Source organism: Buteo buteo, chromosome 2, assembly GCF_964188355.1.
Source record: "Buteo buteo chromosome 2, bButBut1.hap1.1, whole genome shotgun sequence".
Classification (NCBI taxonomy): Eukaryota; Metazoa; Chordata; class Aves; order Accipitriformes; family Accipitridae; genus Buteo; species Buteo buteo.
Window position 1 is genome coordinate 506887 of NC_134172.1, and position 19912 is coordinate 526798.

Consider the following 19912-nt stretch of genomic DNA (forward strand, 5'->3'; position numbering starts at 1 on the left):
AATGGAAAAGTGCAGACTGATAGCATGATCTCTGCTCTGGCCATCTCTTTTAAAAGCACCTCTGCATGGACCCAGTGTGTGGTCCCAGCTGCCTCAGTGCTGGGTAGTACTGCCCCATGCCATGGCTGCTGCCCACCTATGTCCCCCCCTGCCAGGAGGCTGTGCCAGCTCAGCTAGGGCTGCGAGAGGGCCCATGGGGCTTTGCAAGTTGTGCCCCGTGGGGCTTGTCCTGGCCTGGTCTGCCGTGCCCAGGCTCTCTGGGAAGTGTTGTAGACCTGTGGCATGGCCGGTTTCCAGCCTGGGGGTTGCACACCCTGGATGTGCTTATGGCATGAGTCTGCATCCCTTACTCCTGCCCTGCAGCACCCACACCCTGCTGCAGCCACTGCTTCAGCTGAGTGGTGCCGGCTGGCTGTGGCAGGGTCCTTATGGTGCTGCCAAGGAGCTGGTGTGGTCATCGCTGCTGCTAGGGGCTGCATCATGCAGGGACAGCCCCCCCCGTGCTGCTGCCTTGGCACACTCTTGTGGCATGCAGAGTGGAGGGTCTGCCTGTGCCCTCCTTGACAGCAGCCTGAACATGGACACAGCAACTCCTGCCCCTAAACATGGACACAGCAGCTTCTGCCTCAGCCTGTCCTGGTCTGGGACCGTGTGAAGCCATGTGGGCCACCTTGGTGCTGAGCTGTGCTCCAACAGTGGGATAATGCTGGGCTGGGGCAAGGCAGGGCAGGGCCGGAGTGCTGCTGCTGAGGCCTGGCCCCACTGCCGGATGAGGACATGCTATTTTTCTTAACAGGGACACTGCTGTTCAGCGCAGACCCCTTCCTGCTGGGATGGGAACGGTGTGCCACAGCCCAGAGGCTGCCCGTGCCCAGCACAGGCCCTTGCACTGGGGCAGCACACTGGTATGGGGTGGCTGGCAGTGCATCCTCCCTCAAGGAAACCAGGGCCACTGTTGTTGTGCCAGCAGCCCACGACGGCCTTGCCTGCCCGCTCATGAGCTGGAGAAAAGGGCTTTTGTCTTGGCTCTTCGGGACCATGTCAGAGCCCGCGGGGAAGCTGCTGGCACTCTCTTCCCCTGGGTGCAAGCAGAGGGGCAGCCCCCGGAGCCCCCCTCAGCACCCATTTGCAAGATGCGTGCACAGCCGGGCTCCGGGTCCGTCTCCAAAGGGCTGTGCACTGGCAGTGGTGCCACCACCAGCAGGACCTGGCCAGGGCTGTGGGTGCCCCGAGGGGGGCTGCAGACCCCCACGGGCACCAAGTGGCCCAGGAGGGGCCGCTCAGGGCCGTGTGGCCCCAGGGCTGTCCTCCCGCGGCTCCCGCTGGCACGGCCACCGCTCCCAGCCCCGACCCCGAAGGCAGAGCGCGGGGTGGGCGAGGGGTTTGCCTGGAGCCCCCGGCCCGGGGCTGGCTCTGGCGCGGGGCGCAGGCTGTGCCGCTGGCCGGGGCACCCCGGCGGGTCAGGGCAGGGCTGGGATGGGAAGGGAGGCGCCGGGGCTGGGCCGGGCGGGATCCCGTGCGGGAGATGATGTATGGGCAGATGTATCAGATCGCACAAGATAAACAAGCAGTGAATTTCATCAGGGCCCATCATGGCTTTAATTTGGCTGCCTAATGAGTCAGATCCAGCCGCGCAGATAAAAGTTGTCAGAGCCGCAGCCCTAATGAATTTCTTGCCACTTGTAATCAAGGCAGCTTGTCTGAGGGGGATGATTAATGGGCCCCAGAGGAGCTGCCGTCCCTCGGCTTCCATTCCCACTAATGCAGTCGCCAGGAAATTAACCAAACCCAGCACCGGGCTGGGGCCGGGGCCAGTGCAGGGGCACCGATGTGCGCTGCGAGGGAGAGCGGGCACTGGGAACGGGGGGCAGGCACAGGCACAGGCGGGGACGGCTGGGACCGGGACCGGGACCGGGACCGGGATGGGGACCACGGCACTGCCACACGCAGCCGGCACACACAGATAGTTAAGGGGCCGGCGGAGGGGCCGCCACCAGTGAGGCAGCCCTCTGCCATGGGAAGGGCACAGGGAGGAGGCAACGGGGGTCTGGAGGGGACTGCTGAGGGTGACCTGTGGCAGGTGGGGTGCCCGGGGTGGGGGGAGTGGGGTGTTTTAATGCCGCCTTTCCTTACAGCACTGCCATGCAGGCTTGGGGAACCAGACCTGTGCCCAGTCCCAGGCACTGGAGCCCCGAACTGTCGCTTGTGGTATGGCTTTGGGTGCAGCCAGAGGAGAAGCAGCAGCGCTGGGGCCTTGCTCTGCCAAAAGCTGGGAGAAGCATGTGGGGTCAGGGATGATAAGCCTGAGACCCACGGCTTCCTTCACTGCTTGGGGGGCTGTCTGCGCTTTGGGACTAGATGACCTCCAGGCTTCTGCAGTCATCTTCTTGCCATAGCAAACCACCCAGGCTCCTTGCTTGCCAAGACAGCCCCACCATTCCCTGCCCATCTCTGCCTCCCCCCACAGCTTCAAAGTCACTGTATTGTGCACAGGGACCAGCTGTGCATCTCCCCCAGCACTTCTGACCTGGCATGTCCCCTGCCCAGCACACACCTCTGCTGTGCCCATCTCTGATCTTGCCAGAGCCATGCAACCCTCCGGGGCCATGTCCCTGCATTGTCCCACAGAGCCCGGGGTTGACACATCTCCCCTTCCCATCCCAGCACTCTGCCATGTCCACCAAGGGGCCCAGTTCAGCACGGGACTGCTGTTACCAACTCCCGAGCTGGAGGAGAACAAGCTGAACATTTGTCAGTCTGGGATGGAAATGCACCAGACCTCACGGAGCAGGCAAGCAGCAGACCGGAGGCTGCACTGGAGGCCCAAAAGGCAGCAGACAGAAAACGGCCTGGCAGGAGGTGGGTTGCTTTATTGGCCTTTATCTCCTTGGCTGCAGATAACACACACAGGGCAACTCATGGCAAAGAAACAGTATATACAGAGTGTCCATATAAATATTTCCAATGTACATTTTATACACAAGTGACAGAGACGTTCCACAGCAGCGTCCAAAGCCTTGGGGTTCCAGCGCTCAGCTGCAGGCTTGGCCCAAAACCAATGGGAGACGCTCATCTCCTCTCTCCTCTTGCTCAGCCAGAGACCAGCCCCGCCTGGGCATCAGCGGGAGCCAACGCGGATGCTCTGATGGAGACACTGTGTATGGCTTTGGGGCTTGAACCTGAAAGGACAGTGACTCTACAGACAGACAGACACAGCTGGGGATCCCAGGGTGACCATCCTCTTCCCCCTCTAGGTCACCAGGGAGGCTGGAGAGGCCTTCATCAAGGGGCTGCGTGGGAGAGATGCTCCTTTTGCTTCAGCACGTGGGGAGTGGTACCAGCGAGCGCATCCCTTCCTGCACCAGCGAGAAGCAGAGAGGAGCACAGGGGTGCAGTGGAGAAACATGCACCTCCTGCTGCCCCCCACCTCCCCACTGCACCAGGGGTGCACAGCAAGGCTGACACGGGAGGGAAGGCAGGAGGGAGGTGCCCAAACTGTCCTACTGTTTGGGAGAGCGGGTGCAGCAATCGCCCTCCCCAGTACCAGCTGTGCAGGGGAGGGCCACACACCTGAACTGCCTCCAGCCCCTCTATTATCTACATGTGTGTGTGATGGGGGGCACAGAGAAACTGCCTCTTCTCCCCCTGTACCGGTCGTGAGAACGGGGTGTGCTGGAGCCCCTCTGCAAGCTGACAGCGCCGGGTCTGCACAGCCCCCTGCCCCAGCGGCATGGGCAGAGTCCACAGGAACTGGTGCAGAGGAGCAGGCTGCTGGCTCCCCAGCCTCCTCCCGGCCGCAACTGGGGTCCCGATGGGGGAGCGATCGCGGTGGGCAGCCCGGCTGCGCTGCTCTCGGACCGCTCCTGTGGCCCTGGTCCCCTGGCAGAGCTGGAAGGCGGCCGTGGGGTGAGCGGAGGGCCAGTGAGGAGCTAGACAGCACTGGGGCTGGAGCCGAGCTCAGCTGGCACCACGGTGCAGGCATTGTTGTTGGCATTGGTGTTGCGGCGGGACAGGCTGGGGGTCAGCGTGGTGACGGCACTGTCGCTGGGGCATCCGTGCTGCAGCAGGATGTCGATGCACTCCTGGCTGCCGGCTCGCTGGGCGTAGGCCAGCGGGGTCAGGCCCCGAGCGTCCCGGCTCTTCACATCCACCCCGTACTGTGCAGGAGAGAAAGCAGCCAGTCAGTGGCACCCAGGTGCCACGTAACCCATGGGCATGGGGGTGTCGGCACAGCAAGAGCACTGGCAGAGGCAGAGGGGCTCTGTGGCACTGGGGTGGGCAGGGAGAGGGAGATGGCAGGGTGGGCAGGGCAGTGCCAGTGCGCATGTGGGGGAACCCATGGGAGGAGGATGGACGAGGAGTGTCCCAAGAGGCGCTGCAGTGGGGAAGCACCGGGATAGGGCCAGAAACGCTGTGGTGGAGGCTGCGAGGTCCTGTCTTACCCAGATGAGCAGCTGCGTGAAGACTACGTTGGCCATGGCGCAGGAGAGATGCAGTGCCGTGCGCCCATCTCCATCACCGTAGGTCTCATTCACTTCTTCCTTGGTGCCATGGGCCAGGAGCGTCACCACGAGGCGCAGGTCATCCTCTACCACAGCGCGCAGCAGCTGCTGGCCCAGCGGGATGTCCGACTGGGGCAGCGGAGCCAGGAAGAGCTTCTGCTCATACTTGGCCCGGATCCAGCGCTCCTTCTCCTCCCTGCCAGATGGGACACTGTCACAGGTGGGTCAACCTGCCCGGGCTCCACGTGCAAAGGGGCACGCATGCCAGCACTGTCACCCCGAGTGCACCCCGTGTTAGCAGTGAGCGTTTGTCACACACAGGCATGCCTCGCATAGCCCCGCTGCAGGCACCTCCCCTGCTGTGCCCCCCCCGTGCACGGCTGTCACTGGGGCTCTGTCACACTGCTCCGGACAGATGCCTGAGACACACTTGTCCCACTGCACCTCCTTATAGCTCCCTACGTACACTGTGCACTTATGTCCACGCATGTACAGCAGCCGCATCCCACACCCAGACCCCACACCTGTCACTGTGCAAAGGAACACCCACACCTCTATGCTAGTGCCCCTACACACTCTCCTGTGCGCCCACTGCGTGGGGACCGACTCTGTCCCGCGCTTGTGTGTGGGCCATGGCCAGCGGCAAGAAAAGGTTAGCTGCTGCACATGACAGCCCAGTGCCACGGGAGGCACGTTATCACTGCTGCCGTCTCGCCTGGTGCAAACAAAGGCTGCGGCAGCGTCCGTCCCGCCTGGGGCTGCGGGGCCGGGCAGATCGATGTGTGCCGTGCCGCTGCTATCTGCTGCCATTCTATCCATCTGCATCTGGCGGGCGGCCATCAATGCCCTGCGCGGAGCATGCTCACTCCTGCCGCCCCCTGACCCGCTCTTATCCGTTGATAAGCTGCAGAATGGGCTCTTGTTGGGATGAGTGACAGGAGAGTCGCTCCGATAGGGACAGACAAGGGCCTGAAAGGGACGCACCCTTGAGACCAGCACAACGCTGCCAAGCCATCTCTGTTAACCCCTTCTGCTTTGCAGCCAGCCACGGCTCCGGCAGTCACCGCATGGCCATGGCTGGCCATGAAGCCCTGCTAGCCCACCAGGACAGTGGGAGAGGGCCTCCACGGCCCAGAGAGCAGGCAGGACCCCGAACACTGGAGTACCTCGAGGATTCCTGCCCACCTCTCTGTTTGACTGGATGGCTGCTCCCAACCTCCTGTGGTGCCCTCAAGCCTCCCAGGTGGTTGTCTGAGCAGCATCTCTGCAGTTCCCAATCTCCCTTACCGGCTGCTGTCAGGGGTGGGCTTGGGGTAGCCTTCCACCGCTCCTTCCCAGACAGCGTTGGCCAGGGCATTGCCGATGGCTGTCATGACCATGAGAAGCTCGCTAGGCCAGTCGTCCAGGTCCAAGGAGCGCACGCGGGACAGGTGGGTGCCCAGGTTGCGATGGATCCCAGAGCACTCAATGCACATGAGGGAGCCCAGGTTCAGACTTGCCCAGTCCGGATCTGAGGGCAGCAACATCAGTGGGGGAGAGTTAAATACCAGCATGCACTCACCAGCCTGTCTCCTATGATCCAGGAGACACATATTTGCAGCCACCTGCCCAGTGGATCCCTTCCGAGCCCAGTGCCCCAGCAGCACAGAGAGGCAAGGCCCCCAGGCTGGTGAGTAAGGGGTCACGGACCAGCGTGGCAGGTGGGTCAGTAGCCCATGCCTGAAGAATGGGCCCACTGCAGGAGAGGATGAGACAGCCCCACGGTGTATGTCTCTTTGGGGTAAGAGAGGAGGTGGCTGGGATGGAGTCCCTCTCCCCTCCCTGGGTGAGCAGCCCCACCTCCCAGTTTCTCCCCACTGTTTCTTACTTGGTGCGTCGCAGTCCACACAGAAGCTGTTCCCACGTGCGGTGCGGACGGCCTGCATGGCCTGCGCATCGCTCTGGCTGCCCAGCCGAGCCTGAAACAAAATGCACGGGAACCCCATTTACTCAAGGCCAACCGCCCTGCCACGTGTCCTCTCATCACCAGCCCAAGAGCCCGTCGGGGAGCTGCCAGCACCTCGCTCCAGCAGGCACCCCGCAGGCTTTGCTGCAGGAGTGGTGTCCAGCATGGGGGCTCAGAGGACGGGGTCTGGAGGGAACATCGATTCCTAGCCCGCCGTGTGTTGGAGGAGCAGGGGATGGTGGGCTGGAAGGGGGAACGAAAAGGCAGAGCTGTCCAAGGAGGGAGCGGACAGCGCAGGATCCAGCCCTGGCGGGATGCAGAGAGCTCCGTGGGGCCGGAGCCAGGCTGGGGAGACGACAGGGAGCTCAGAGAGGTGACAGGACACCTGAGGTGGAGCACAGTCCCACAGATGGGATTCAAACCTGACTGGGAGCAGAGAGATCAGGACGGGATCCAGCCTGGACAGACAGGGAAGCCTGGACAGGGATGGACGCAGCAAAGCAGGTGGCAGAGAGGAGGGAACAAAGCAGAACTCGGCCAGGGCCTCTTACCTTATTTTTGCTGCTCTCACAGCCCTGCAGGCTGGCCAGGATCTGGCTTTCAATGGCCTGGACCCAAAGCTCTCGCTCCTCTGACGTTGAGGCCTCAAAGAGCCACGTCTGGCCCGTCAGGGACACGATAATGAACTCAAATGGCTCATCTGGTTCTGGAAAAGAAAGGTGTGCCATGACATGGGTCAGGGAAGGAGGGGGTCTGCCAGCCTCGCAGGGCGTGAGCAGACAGACAGATCCCTCCAGGCCACCGCTGTGCCCATGCACGGGCAGGATCGCCGGCAGCAGTGGCCCCCGGGAGACTGGGACAGGGAAGTGCAGGCGGAGAGTGCCTGCAGGGAGGAACCAGAGCTCTGCGCCAGGCCATCACTCCTGCTGCTTGCACAGCTCCCTGCGTGCCAGCTCTACTAGCGTGGGCTTGCTTTTCCTGCCGCACGTGAACACCCGCAGCCTCGTTCCCCCATCATCCCAGGCCAGGAAACCCAGGAGGGTGTAGCATTGGACTCCTGGAAGCTGTCTGTGCCCTGCTCTCCACGCCCTCGATGTCCCACCCTTGGAAAAAGCTGCTGACCTCTTGAGCAGTGAAATCAGCTCCTCCGCAGAGCTGCTGCCCCTCCCAAACAGCCCCATCACCCCCAAGAGCCCAAGGAGTGCTTGCTGCCTGCTGATGAGTGGCTTTAGTGGGACAGGGCCCTGCACACTGAATCAGGAGATGCAAGGAGGGTCCATGCAGTGGGCTCAAAGGCAGCTCTTCACAGACCTGTGCATTGAGACGGGGCATCATCGCCAGCTGAGGAGCACAGCAGGGCAGGGATCCTGCTTGGGAAGCCCTCGGTGCCTGGGTGCTCCACGGACCCACACAACAGGGCACAGCCGCTGTTTTCCCATAAAGAGGCATTAAGTCACAGAGACCCAGGCAGGAGCCATGGAGAGGCAAGAGTGATGCCATTCTCAGCTCTGGCACCTCGGTGCCCTGCTGGGCAGATGGCCTCTGGCTCCCAAACTGGGGAAGCTGGTGGCCACGGGGGTCCCTGGAAGTTGGCCAAGCAGAGCTGCTTCCATGAGGCGTGTGAATGGCAGTGGGCAGCGGGGACACGTGCAGGGCAAAGTGCCCGGGAGGGCACGACCAGGCAACCTGCTCCTCAGCCTCTCCTCTGCACAGCACCGGCATCTGCGCCCTGCAAGCAACTCCAGAAGATACAGCCTCAATATTAAAGCACTTCTCTGGCTGTGAAACACGTGGGGACAAATTCCTGACTTTCCATCTTCAGGGAAGATAATTTTTGTGAGCCCCAAGGGTTGCTCAGACCACCAGGCACTTACAGGCTGGGTGCAAATGGAAGTGTTAGCATCCCTACAAATGCAGGCTGCCTGGTGGGTTTCCAGGGAGGGTGTCAGAGCACGGGCACCTCTGTGCTGGGTGGCAGAGCCAGGAACAGAGAGATGGGGGACAGTGAAAATGTGTGAAAGCACCTCAGGCCCCCTGGGCCTAAGGAAACAGCCCCAAAACAACCAAGAGCCTGCTGAAAACCAAGGCTTAAAATGTGGTCTCCCCTGCTGGCTACTGCTCTGATTGCTGTAACGCCCCCCCAGTCTGGGCTGCCAGGGCTGGGGTCTGCCCTGCCAGCCCTTGCCACGGGCTGCACCGAGCGGGCGCATGGGCCTCAGCTTTACATGGGGTGCCCTACATGTCTCATCTTTGCACCCGAGCACCACCAGCATTTACCTTTTATTGCCAACTTCAGTAGTTAGTGCAGTAAATGACTTAACTAAGCGGGGCCTGAATGGAATGACTAATAAACGTTATGTCACAGCACACGCTTCAGCTCATAGCAAAATGATTTGTAATTACCTAATTAGCGTTATGCAAATAACACCCTCATCTCCATAATGTGCCTTCCCAGCTCTCTATTAAAAGCAGGGAGTCAACTGCACAGCTCCAGAGACAGCAAGGAGGCCAAGGGGACCAGCCTGGTCCACAGCAAGGCAGAGCTGTGCTGGCCTCCAGCCTGGCAGGGTCTGTGCCCGCTGGGGCAGACACGGGGAGGCGAGCGGAGGGGGTCTGGTGGGGGTCCTCTCTTCTGCCCAACTTCCCCTGCAAGCTGCAGCCAGAAGAGTCTCTTACTGTAGAAGGAAGCAGCAAGAGGGCAATGACTGAGGAGCTTGCTGCAGCCCGCAGCGCCCCAGCAGAGCTAATGAATGGGTGCAGAGACCACCAGCCGGGTCCCACCAAGGGCACGGTCAACCTCAGCTGCTGCTGGGCTGCCTGGCACTGGCTGAGCAAGACCGTGTCAATGAACACTCTCAGAAAATGGGTGCAGCCATGGGAAGTCTCCTTGAGGAAAGACAGCTTCGATGGGGGTGGCGGGAGAGCACAGCCCTTCCTCTCTCGTAAGTGCTCTCTCCAGGCTCTCGTTTCCTTCGCAGGCACCACCACCTGCATTAACAAGTACCGGGCACAGCACCCAACTCTTATCTCTTTCCATCATGCACAGCTGCTTACCCCAGAACAACCTGAGGGTAAAATGCTGCTTCTGCTACTGTGCCAGAGTGGAGAGTGTCATGCTACTCATGCAGCCAGCTCAGGATCTTGTATTTCATGGGGGCTAAAAGCATGAGTGACATCTAGTTGGAAAGAAGCCTGCCCTTTGCCATGGCTGAGACCACTCCATGGTGTGTCCTGCACAGATCCCAGCAGCAGCCATGGGGGCTTGGAGATAATTAGCGCTGATGAAATGGACTGGTGCAGGAATGCAAGGCTTGGTCTCCACACCAGCAGACCCTTGGGATGATCAAATAACTCCAGGGAGAAAGGCTCTCCAGGTGAAGTGCCAACTGGCTTGCCTTTCCCGGCTGGGAAGGGGAGGCTGTTTCACCCATTTCACCGTAGAATCAGCTTGGGACTCTTCCTATGAGGAAAGATGTCTGCAACTGCCTTTCTCCTGCTGGGAAGGAGAAACTCTGGGGCATCAGGAGGAGGACAAGACTGCAAGGTGCTGGCAGCCAGTCACACGGCTGGACTCTCCTCCTCTTTGCGATGCACTTGCCTAACCAGGACATCAAGGTTGCCCAGCACTTCGCCCTTTCCTCCAGCTCTCAGCCACAGAAGAGACCCCACAGTCCTTGCTCTGGGGAGCTCCCTGCAGGCAACATGCCTCCTACCCTAAGGATATTTGCTGTGGAGGCTCCAAGGACACCAAATCCCAGCTCAAAAACAAGATTCTTGGAAAATATACAGCTGGTAGCTTCTGAATACTGGGAGAAGAAATAACCAGACAACAGCCAGGCTAATAGCCACTGTCCCCTCGGCTAACTAGCACCATCCTCTTTGTGAGCACTGCCAGACCATGGACATGGGCAGGGAGCACCCAACCACTGACGGCAGCCAGCAGTCAGGCGATGCAGGAACCTTCTACCACAGCACTCAGCTGGACCTGCCCTGCCCCTGCTCAGCTCCAGCCCACCCGTGAGCAAGCAGCAGCTGCTGCCACCTCTTCCACCATCCCAACCTGTGACTGGGATCTGCAGTCCAGGGACTCGAGTGCTCCAGCTGTTCTGAGACCGTTCCTTCTCCCTCTGCAGGAGGCTGCAAGAGAGCAGGGATCAGGCCCTGAGAGCTGCAGAACCAATTGCTGCCCAAGGCGAAGCATTAATAGACAGGAAGGACAGAGTGGCTTTTTTTCCTGGGGGGCAGTGACGGCCCAGGTGCTTGAGGGAGCATTTGCAGTTCCCAGATCTCGAATCAGGCCACGCCGTTGGAGCAGCGACCAACAAAGCCACTCCTGGGGCACCCCAATATATCAGAATGGGCCCTATTCTCCTTAAATCTCTCCCACCCTTGGTCTGAGCCACCTGTGGCAGCTGTCAGTGCGTTGCAAAGCCCGCTTGGACCTGGCAAGTACTGGATGCACTTCAAGTGCTCCCTGCTGCTGAGCTGCTTCTGCTGCCACTGCAACAGCAGCAAGCAGGTCGGCACAGTCCCTGGGACACGGGATTTCTGCCATGGGCTCACATGACTCCATCCTCCTTGTTCCTTTCTCTCGCTTGCTCAGTACCTCCCCACCAAACACGCAGGCAGGAATCCCAGCCCAAGCGTTCCTGAGCCAGTGTGCTTCCCAGCAGAGACAAGGCAGCAAACGCCAGCCCTGCAGTGCCTGCCTGCCCCAAGGCTCCCACGCGGGGCTCGCTGGTGCTCCTCTGAGGTGTCTCTGCCTCAGGTGCTGTGCTGGGGCAGGGGGTACTGTATATCTCCCAGTCCTCTGCTCAGGCTGCTCACAGAGGAGGGACAGGCAGCTCTCCCTGCTGGGGTCCCTGCTGGGCTGCCCACACCTGACCACGGGCAAACAGCAAGGTTTCTGGGGCTCCAACCCCACTCAGACAGGCTTTCCCAGCATCACAGCTCAGGGGCATCCTGGAGCATGGGGCTGCCCGATCCCAGCCCTGGCAGCGGTCCCAGTCAGACCAAAGCCCTAGTGCCGGCTTTGCAAGCCGCAGGACCTCCATTCCCCTTCCTCCTTTGTGCCTCATGGATTCCAGCTTTACTCTGAACAAAGGGCCTGTTGCTCTCAGCAGAGCCCGGGAAGAGCTAACAAAGGACGACAGCTTTTCTTCCACACTAAGGCTTCTTTTGCAAGCAAAATCACCACCTCTCTCCCTGCAGCAACACAGGACAGCACTGCCGGGTCAGACCTCCTTGGAGGCTTGAGCACGGCATGGCTATGGCAGGAAAGCGGGCAGCTGCGGGATTGCTCACTTGGATTCGCACGCAGGATTTGGCAGAGCTCGGAAGGGACTCGAGGACTCAGAGCAGCTTTGAACAGCATGCAGGCCCAGCTTCTTGGACGGTCTGGGATGAGTTCTTGAGCTCCTGGGGGGGCCCGTACAAGTTGAATCAGACTTAAGCAATAGCTTCAGGGAAAGGGGCTTTCTCAGATTTTCCTGAGGAGAGGCACAGGTTTCTGATGTGGCAGGGGCATTTCTGGCCAGATGAAAGAGTAGCACAAAGTAGAGGACACAGGCAGAAGGATTTGGACTACCTCTGTTGAAGCAGAGTTGGCAGAACACCCTTCCCTGTACCATGTGCAGGGGATAGGCTCTTTTCTGGTGGCCAGGGTGGCCAGAAGAGCCCCAGAGCTCACCAGCCGAGACTTAGCAGGGCTAAGGTCCTGGAGGAAGCCACTCCTACAGGAGTGGGAAGCCCTTTCCAGCTGCCTTGGGGTAGAGGGGCTATCCCAGGGCCAGAAGGCAGAGCTCGTCTCCCTGGCCCTACGGCTGCCTGCAGGCGTGCTGGTGGGAGTCCATTACGCCAGCTCCATTAGAATTAGTGGGCAGTGGAAATGAACGCGCTTGTCTCTCTCTCTCTTGATGATTTTTTGATGATGTTTTAAAGACTGAGCTCCGTGAAGAGTTGCTGAGCAGAGTTCGGTGCGAGCCGGCTCTGCTAATGGGCGTTAACCCCATGACCCAGCTCCAACGCCGCCCAGCAATGAGTGCTCCAAATGAGAGCAAAATTAGCGAGGGCACTGCACAGCGGCCAGGACGGGCCAGGGCTGTGTGGCACTCAGACCTGACTAGCAACTGAGTCACCAAGCTGAGTGGGCTTGAAGACTTCTGCAGCAACCGCAGCGAGGCGATCAGCCCTTGCGGAGTTACCCTTCACCAGCCTGCTGTGCTAGAGAGGGGGGAAGCCAGCAGCCCCCACTGCCAGCAAGCCAGCCTTGAGACGAAGCATCTCCTCAGGGCCAGCAGGTGAGCACCACAGGACTGGGAAGAAATGGGGGAACGGAGACATCCTCTATGCACTGCCAGGAACCAGCACAAAGCGAAAGGAAGAAGGTAAAAGGGAAGAAGAGACCCACCAAGACACCAGGGTGGGACAGAGCTCTGCTGCCCAAAGGGGCCCAAGAGCTGAGATGCCCAGCAGACCAGTGAATCTGTCAGTCACCTGCAGAAGCAGCAGGGGATGTTGGAGAGTAGAAGCAGCACAGAGAGGAAGGGAAGCAGTGGCATCCCGGGACCGTTGCCCTTACGGCTCGTGCCAAGGCCCTTCTCTCTGCTCTCAGTGGGAGGAAGCACAGCTTTGAGCAGAAGTGGTACATCAGGGCGGCTAAAACCACCATAGCTTCAGCACACGGCTGGGCGCAGGGATCCATCCTGCTCTATGAAGAGCTCAGACTACACACTGCATCAGTGCAGAAGAGGCCAGCCCAGAGACCCCACTGCAAGGATCTCAACGTGGAGTCAAGGGAATGGCACTTCCCACCTCCTTCCCACGGACACCCTGCTTCTCCCTGGGGTGCAGCGTGAAACCCCAGGCCAGTCTGCCTCCCCGGGGAGCTACAGTGGGACAGGTTGGCCACATCCCTCACACGTACGCAAGGTGCCCCCCACACAGGGCTGGGGCAGCACCCTCAGAGCACTAATAGCAACATGGGGCGGGATGCTCCCCTATCCCTCAAGCACCAGGACACAAACCAGCTCTGCATCATGCGGTGCGATGCTCCTCACCCAGCATGGCGGGATTGTGCTTCTCCCAGCACTCAAGACACAGGGCTGCAATTCCCTCCCCACACAGGGCACCGGACAGAGCTCCCCCACGCCAGCCCACAGGACACAGGGCAGAACTTCCCACCCCAGTGGGCTGGACAGGATGGAGCTCAACACAGGGGATGGGCGGGAGCACTTCCACACCAGCACACCAGGCAGGGAGAGCCCTCCATGCCAGCCGGCTCCCCAGCTGGCTCCTTCCCTGAGCAGATGGGATGCAGCCCCTGCCCTGCATGGAGGACGGTGTAGAATGCCTCCCCCTGCATCCCAGCAGGTCCAGGAAGGAGGAGCGGGATCCCACTCAACATCAGCAAAACGAGAAGCAGAGCTCACACTGAGCCATGCCGCGCTCTTGTAGCAGAAGTCTCCTTTTTCACCTCCGCTTCCCCCCCGCCCCCCGGCTCCCAGTCACATCCAGTCTCTCCCTTCGCACTGCCCTTCTCCTCCCATCCATTCTTCCACTTTGAGCTGGTGTAGCAGAGGTGCCTCTGGATGCCCTCGCGAGTGGGTGGTCACACAGGGAAGACGCGGGGAGGGGATAATTCCAGCATGTGGGGGCACATGGCAGGGAACCAAGGGCTGGTCCTGCCTGTGGTGCAGGGAGTCCCTGGCCCACAGCTCTGCTCTCTTGCTGCCAAGTCTGTGAAGAGTGTCCACGAGCAGGGCAGTCTGCAGGCCCCCCAGCCTCGGGATGCTTGTTTGCAAGCTGCCACTGTACCACATCATTATGAGGTGTTTGGGATATCAACAAATTAGCAGGCGTCTGGGAAGAGAAGGATGCAGCACCATTCGTAAATGTCAGCTCGCTGCCTCCTCATTTTGCAGATCATTAAACCCAATATTCCTAACCTGTATTAGTGCAACGGGGACAGGCCCCCTCCACAGCAACAAGCCGCCAGGAGAGCCGCAGCAAGAACATTGCTATGGAGACCCCACAGCGCCTTCTGTCCCAGTGCCCCCAGACCCCCAAGCTGAGCCAGCACGTTCCCACCAGCCCACTGCCTGCTCCGTCCCCAGGGGGCACGCTGGGCCAGGGAGGGCTCTGAGCAGCGACACCGGCAGAGATGGGCAAACTCAGGTGTACAACACAGGACATGCTGTGGGGTACCAAACGTGTGCGTGCATGCGGGCATGTGTGGGGAAGGACAGCAAAGGCAGTTGAGCCTGCGTGTCAGGAAGAGAAGGTGCTCCTGAGGGACACTGCAGGGCACGCTGTGACTTGCAGAGGGTGTCACCGCGAGGGACCAGGAGTGTTGTTTCTGTGTATGGGGGGGGCGGATGCCATATGGGGTGCAGCGTCTGCACACAGCGCAGTGGGGCCGGGAGGCAGCAGAAGGGCCATGCGGGGTGCATGCATGCCCTGGGGGCGGAGGGGGTCACACTGTGGGCGCAGGAGGGACGGCACGGGCGGAGTGGGCTTCATGGTGCATGTGGAGGCTTGCTGCAAGATGCACCAGCGGGGTTATGGGTGTGCACATGAGGGGCAACACGGAGCTGTACAAGGTCCCCCAAGGAACCACAGAAGGAGGAGGCTGTGGAGCTGATGGAGATGGGGGACCAGCTGTGGTGTGGCGATGCCCAGGCACAGGCTGCTTTCCTCCTGCCAGGATGGAGCAGGGAGCTTGCGGGGTCTGTAATGAGCAGGAGTGACTTGTTAGCACTGAATTAAGAGCCTTGGTGGAAGGGAGCGCACGGGTGACACAAGCTGCATGGGGCAGCAGGAGCTGAGCAATAGCAGCTGGAATCCCCAGCAATCTGGTAAGCGCAGCTCAGCCCTGCACTCCCAGCTCGCAGAGATCGGCCTCCGACAGCCCCTGACAGTTGGTATTAATCACGCACATCGCCCCAACACAACTCTTTACTGGCCATCAATTTCCCGTGGGTTTTAAAACTAAAAAACAAAGACAAAACCGCGTCGTTTGGCCGCCACTGAGAAGCACATTAAGGGGCTGTCAGCTTCTCGCCATGCACCCTGCATCACTCTTTAAGCACATGAGAAGTTCATTATCCCCGGAGCTCTGGCAGCCATGGGGATGCTGGCGTAGGGAGCGTCGCAAAGGTGCTGCTGCCATCAGATGTGCCTGGTGGCTCCCCGGGGCCCTCCCGGCTGCCCGAACCAGGAGCCGGAGGTCCCGGCACAGAGGAGGTGCGGCAGCAGCGGGGGCTCTGGGCTTGTCTGTGGCAGGACGGGGCACTCCTGGCCGCAGCGCTTTGCTGGGCAGTTTCCTGATCGTCCCTGCAGGCTGATGCTGCAACCCCACCACGGTGACGAGCTCTTCCCGGGGCTGCTGCGACGACGTCCCCTGACAGCCTGACACCACGTTTGCCAGCCTGTGGGTGCTCCCTGACAGCCTGAGCCGCACTCTCCGGTTTGGTGACATCCCCGGCAGCCCAATACCACGCTTGCCATAGTTTGCTGATGCTCCCTAGCAACCTGACACTGCGCTCTCTTTAACATGCGACCATGTAAAAAAGCAACAGCTCGTTTGATTTATGATACTTCAGAACAACTAAGATTCAATTGCTCCGCACGTCCCTGGCTCTGATTACCTCCTAAATGAGATAAACTGATGGCAATTTATCCCCAGACCTCACCAACTTTCCCAGGATGCTAACCTGAGACGCTCGTGCCCTGCACACGCAGGCGTCGGGCTGGGTGCATCCGAAGGCAGCCTGGCCGCAGCCCAAGCCGCCTGCTCCTCCACTCTCCCCTGCTGCTGCTCCTTGTGCCTGGGAGAGACGCCGCGATGGAGGGCTGAGCCTGACCCCATGCCTGGCCCGATGCAGCTGCTGAGGTCTCCTGGCAGGAGGCTTTGGGGGGTTCCAGCAGCAGTGCTCCCCACACTGGCGTGGTCACGCTGGTGTGAGCTCATGGAAAGCACAGCCGGTCGCTGGGCTGTCCCCCACGCTCCTCCCAAGACAGTCTACCCTGCACAGCGGGATGAGCACCACAAGGGATGGGAGGTCTACCTACCACACAGCACGGCAGCCCTGCTCTCTGAACAGCGATTTTTACACTTTCACCACATTGACTATGCGAAAGCAAAAAGCTCAGATTATCCTGCTGTGAAAAAAACTGCTGTAACTGTTCAAAAGCAGCTAAAAGAGATTCAAGGAAGAATCAGACATACTTATGGACAGCAGTCCATGACATAAGTCATCAGTCATGCCCATGATGTGGGGCAATGCTCGGCCCCAGTTTCACAGCTGGAACCAATCACTGACCATTAAGACGTCAGGATGGGACCTCACAGAGAGGCTCATTATCTCTTATTTGCTTGCTGCCAGCTTCCACTTCTAATGCAGGCTGCCATGCAGGACAGTGACCTGGCTGTGACTCCAGTCTAGTGCTCACCGTGAGTGGCTAGAAAGCAGACAACCCAAGCATCGGTCCCAGAGTCACTCCTCTGCATCTGCCCTGGGCTGCCTGGTCCTGGCGATGAGCTGCCACAATGCCCTGAGCTGCACCAGCCCTCGGGAGCAGGAGACAGACAAAACGAGTCTCCCAAGGGGGGTACCACAGGCAGGGAGACCCAGTGCGAATCAGACGTATGGCAGGCAGGGGATCATCTGCCTGAAAAGGTGCGCGTGATTCATCTCCGCAATTTGTGCTGAGCACAGGGATGTACGAGGGCCCTTTCAGGCAGACATGTCCCCCTCTCCTCAAAACGGGGTATACAGCTGTTTGCTGCTGAAACACTGGCCTGGCTACAGTAGGGCCAAGCTGTGAACCTCTAAGTGCGTGCTGCCTCCGCACAGCAGCAGCGGCTGGCCCCCGCAGACGTGGAGCATGGCACCGCTGGCACGGGTGCTGCCCGCAGCCCCTCCGGACCCGCAGCATGCACAGCCTGGCCGCCCAAGGAGGTGCTGATGCAGGGCGACCTGTGAGGATGGCAGAACTGACCCAGACTTTGGAAGCCCAATTTTGCAATCAGATCAGTTTTCTAATACAGCAGATTACATAAAAAATAAACAGAAGGCAAGTTTTTGAAAAGCCAACCAAAAAGCCAGAAAACCCACCGCACAACACCCCATGTGGAAGACGCTGCATGGGACTACTCTGACCTGGCGTGAGCCTGGGAGCAGCAGGCTCTTGTCATCTCTGCACGACAACAGTGCTGAGCCAGTGGATACTGCACCTACTGACTGACTGACTGAAGGAGGACACAGGGACTTGGAAGGACTGGATTCAAGCTGGAGACAGAGAGGTTGGATTGCTCATGTGATCGCAGATCACAGATGCTTGCTCCGCTCTGCCGTGCCCCTCCTGCCTCTGCTGTGCTCTCCTAACTCCTCGCATGGCGTCCTCACTGCTCCCCTTCCACTGCTGCACTGGAGCAGGCTAAGCAGCCTGCTGCCACGTGTCCCAGCAGCGGCAGTACCGTAGATCACTGGGGAGGTATTTTTCCTGCTCTCGGTTCTGGTGCCAGAGGCTTCTGGCAGCAGGAGGAGCAACTGCGTGCGAGGTCTGTGCAGTGACAAATGAAGTTTGGTAACTGACACTTCACTGGCAAATGAAGTTCCATGTTGATAAATGCGAAGTAATGCACATTGTAGGAAAAAATTACATTACTCCAACACCTGACAGGGCTCTAAATTAACTGTATCAACACAAGACAAGGCCTGGATATCACTGCAGATAGCACAAGACCTCTTCCCAGCACACCACCATGGTCAAGGACCAGGGCAGGGAATAACAGAGAATATTCTGATGCCCTCATACACATCACGTGGCACCACATCCCCACTATCTGCAGCCTTGGTCACTCCACCTTCCAAGGATACTGCCAAACAGGGAAGGACAGCAAGAGTGAGCATGTGTCCCCTCAAAAAAAAATCCCTATGAAATGACAGAAAAACTGGGATGGCTCAAAGATTCATGGATTTTGCATCCAAGGAGGAGGGTGACAATCAGCTGGTCTGCCCACCTCGACGCAGAGGGCAGGGAATTCTGCCAGGGGCCAGATCACACACGTCTTGTAGAAAAGCAACTAATTTAATTTTACTACTTTGAGCAGTGGTTAGTCCATATTACTGCTCCATAAAAGTGTGCCCACATTTAATTACCTTTTCCACTAAGAAATTGTATTCAATTTTGTGTAACTTGAGATCCCAGCCTCTGCACCTTCTCATGCACCTGTCAGCTATGCTGAACAGCCTTGCAGGACCAGACTTCTTTCTCTGTAAGTACTGAAAACATCAGTCCTTCGCTTCTCAGTCTTCATTCTGGTAAGCTGAATACCTTAATGTCCACATCATAAATACATTCATCAGACCCAAGTCTATTTTGGGACCTTCTTTACAACTCTGCCCAGTATTTCCATGCTCTCTTGGAGTATTATTTCGAGGATGAGACACAGTACTTTAGCACATGCTTTCTTAGTCTCACGTGTAGGTACAAAGTCATTCTACTCTTTGGTATCCCACTTTTCAGACATATAAAGAATACATGTCTCTCTTTCTTTTTGCCAAAGCACTGGACTGAGAACTGCAAACTGAGAGCTGATGTCTGGAAGGGCCATAATGTGTCTGAAGAGTCAACATATACCCATAGCTAAGAACGCATTAGTTGTTTAACAAAACGTAAATGCAGATACTACTTCTTGCTTTCTGTGAGACATCCAGTGTCTATTATAGACTCAAATGATGCTCAAGATGCCTGAATCAACCAATGCAAAGGCGAAGTCTTAGTTGCTGGATGGGGTTAAACCACGACACCTAAACTCAGTGGTTTTCAGATGCAGATAACTACAACAGAACTGCCAAACTCCTTTGCAGATCATCACCACAACATTTCTAAGAGAGAGAACTTAAGAAGAGTTGTTCTGCCATAGGAAACCTGGGCTGCTGGACTACAGGCTGACCTGTGATTTGGAGCAAGACGCCACGACAGCCACAGCATGCCTTGTTAGGTACAGGCTAACAAATGTACAGGCTAAAATGTTCTGGTTTGGTTTACAGCAGCTATTAGTTTCAAACACTTGTACTTAACCCCTCTCCCCCTGCCTTTAGCCACCTGAATTAATTCTTTATTTTGGTTTACTACAAAAGCTTACTGAGTGCTGTGGGACAGGATGACCTAGGATAAAGTCAAATCTTAAAGACTGAGGATCACTTTTTCCACAGAGGCTAATCATAGATGCAGGCTTTGGAGAACATGTTTGCCAAGCTGATCTCTCTACCTGGACAAATTGGGATGGCTTTTCATAGCAAAATGCACTTCCCTATGCCTTGCAGGCTCCCTGCCAAGCTTGGGTCCCTCTTCAAAAACCAGAGACACCAAAATATCTCAACAGAAAAACCATCAGTACTTTTAGCATAGGCAAAGCAATGTATACGTCTTCAGCTGGTTTCCTGAAGTAGATAAA

General features: G+C 58.4%; 1 protein-coding gene across 2 annotated transcripts in view; it reads right to left on the bottom strand.

Annotated features, from left to right (window-relative positions):
• Positions 1–2850: 2850 nt before the first annotated feature.
• The window catches only part of AGAP3 (ArfGAP with GTPase domain, ankyrin repeat and PH domain 3), a 152370-nt gene continuing 135308 nt past the window's right edge, over positions 2851–19912 (bottom strand). For both annotated transcript variants that reach the window (XM_075042498.1, XM_075042489.1), the window contains exons 14-18: positions 6999–7153; positions 6370–6460; positions 5790–6012; positions 4443–4698; positions 2851–4157 (exon numbers count right to left, since the gene is read on the bottom strand). In XM_075042498.1, the coding sequence (XP_074898599.1) occupies positions 3930–4157; positions 4443–4698; positions 5790–6012; positions 6370–6460; positions 6999–7153 (953 nt within the window). In that variant the 3' untranslated portion in view covers positions 2851–3929. The remainder of the gene's footprint in view (positions 4158–4442; positions 4699–5789; positions 6013–6369; positions 6461–6998; positions 7154–19912) is intronic.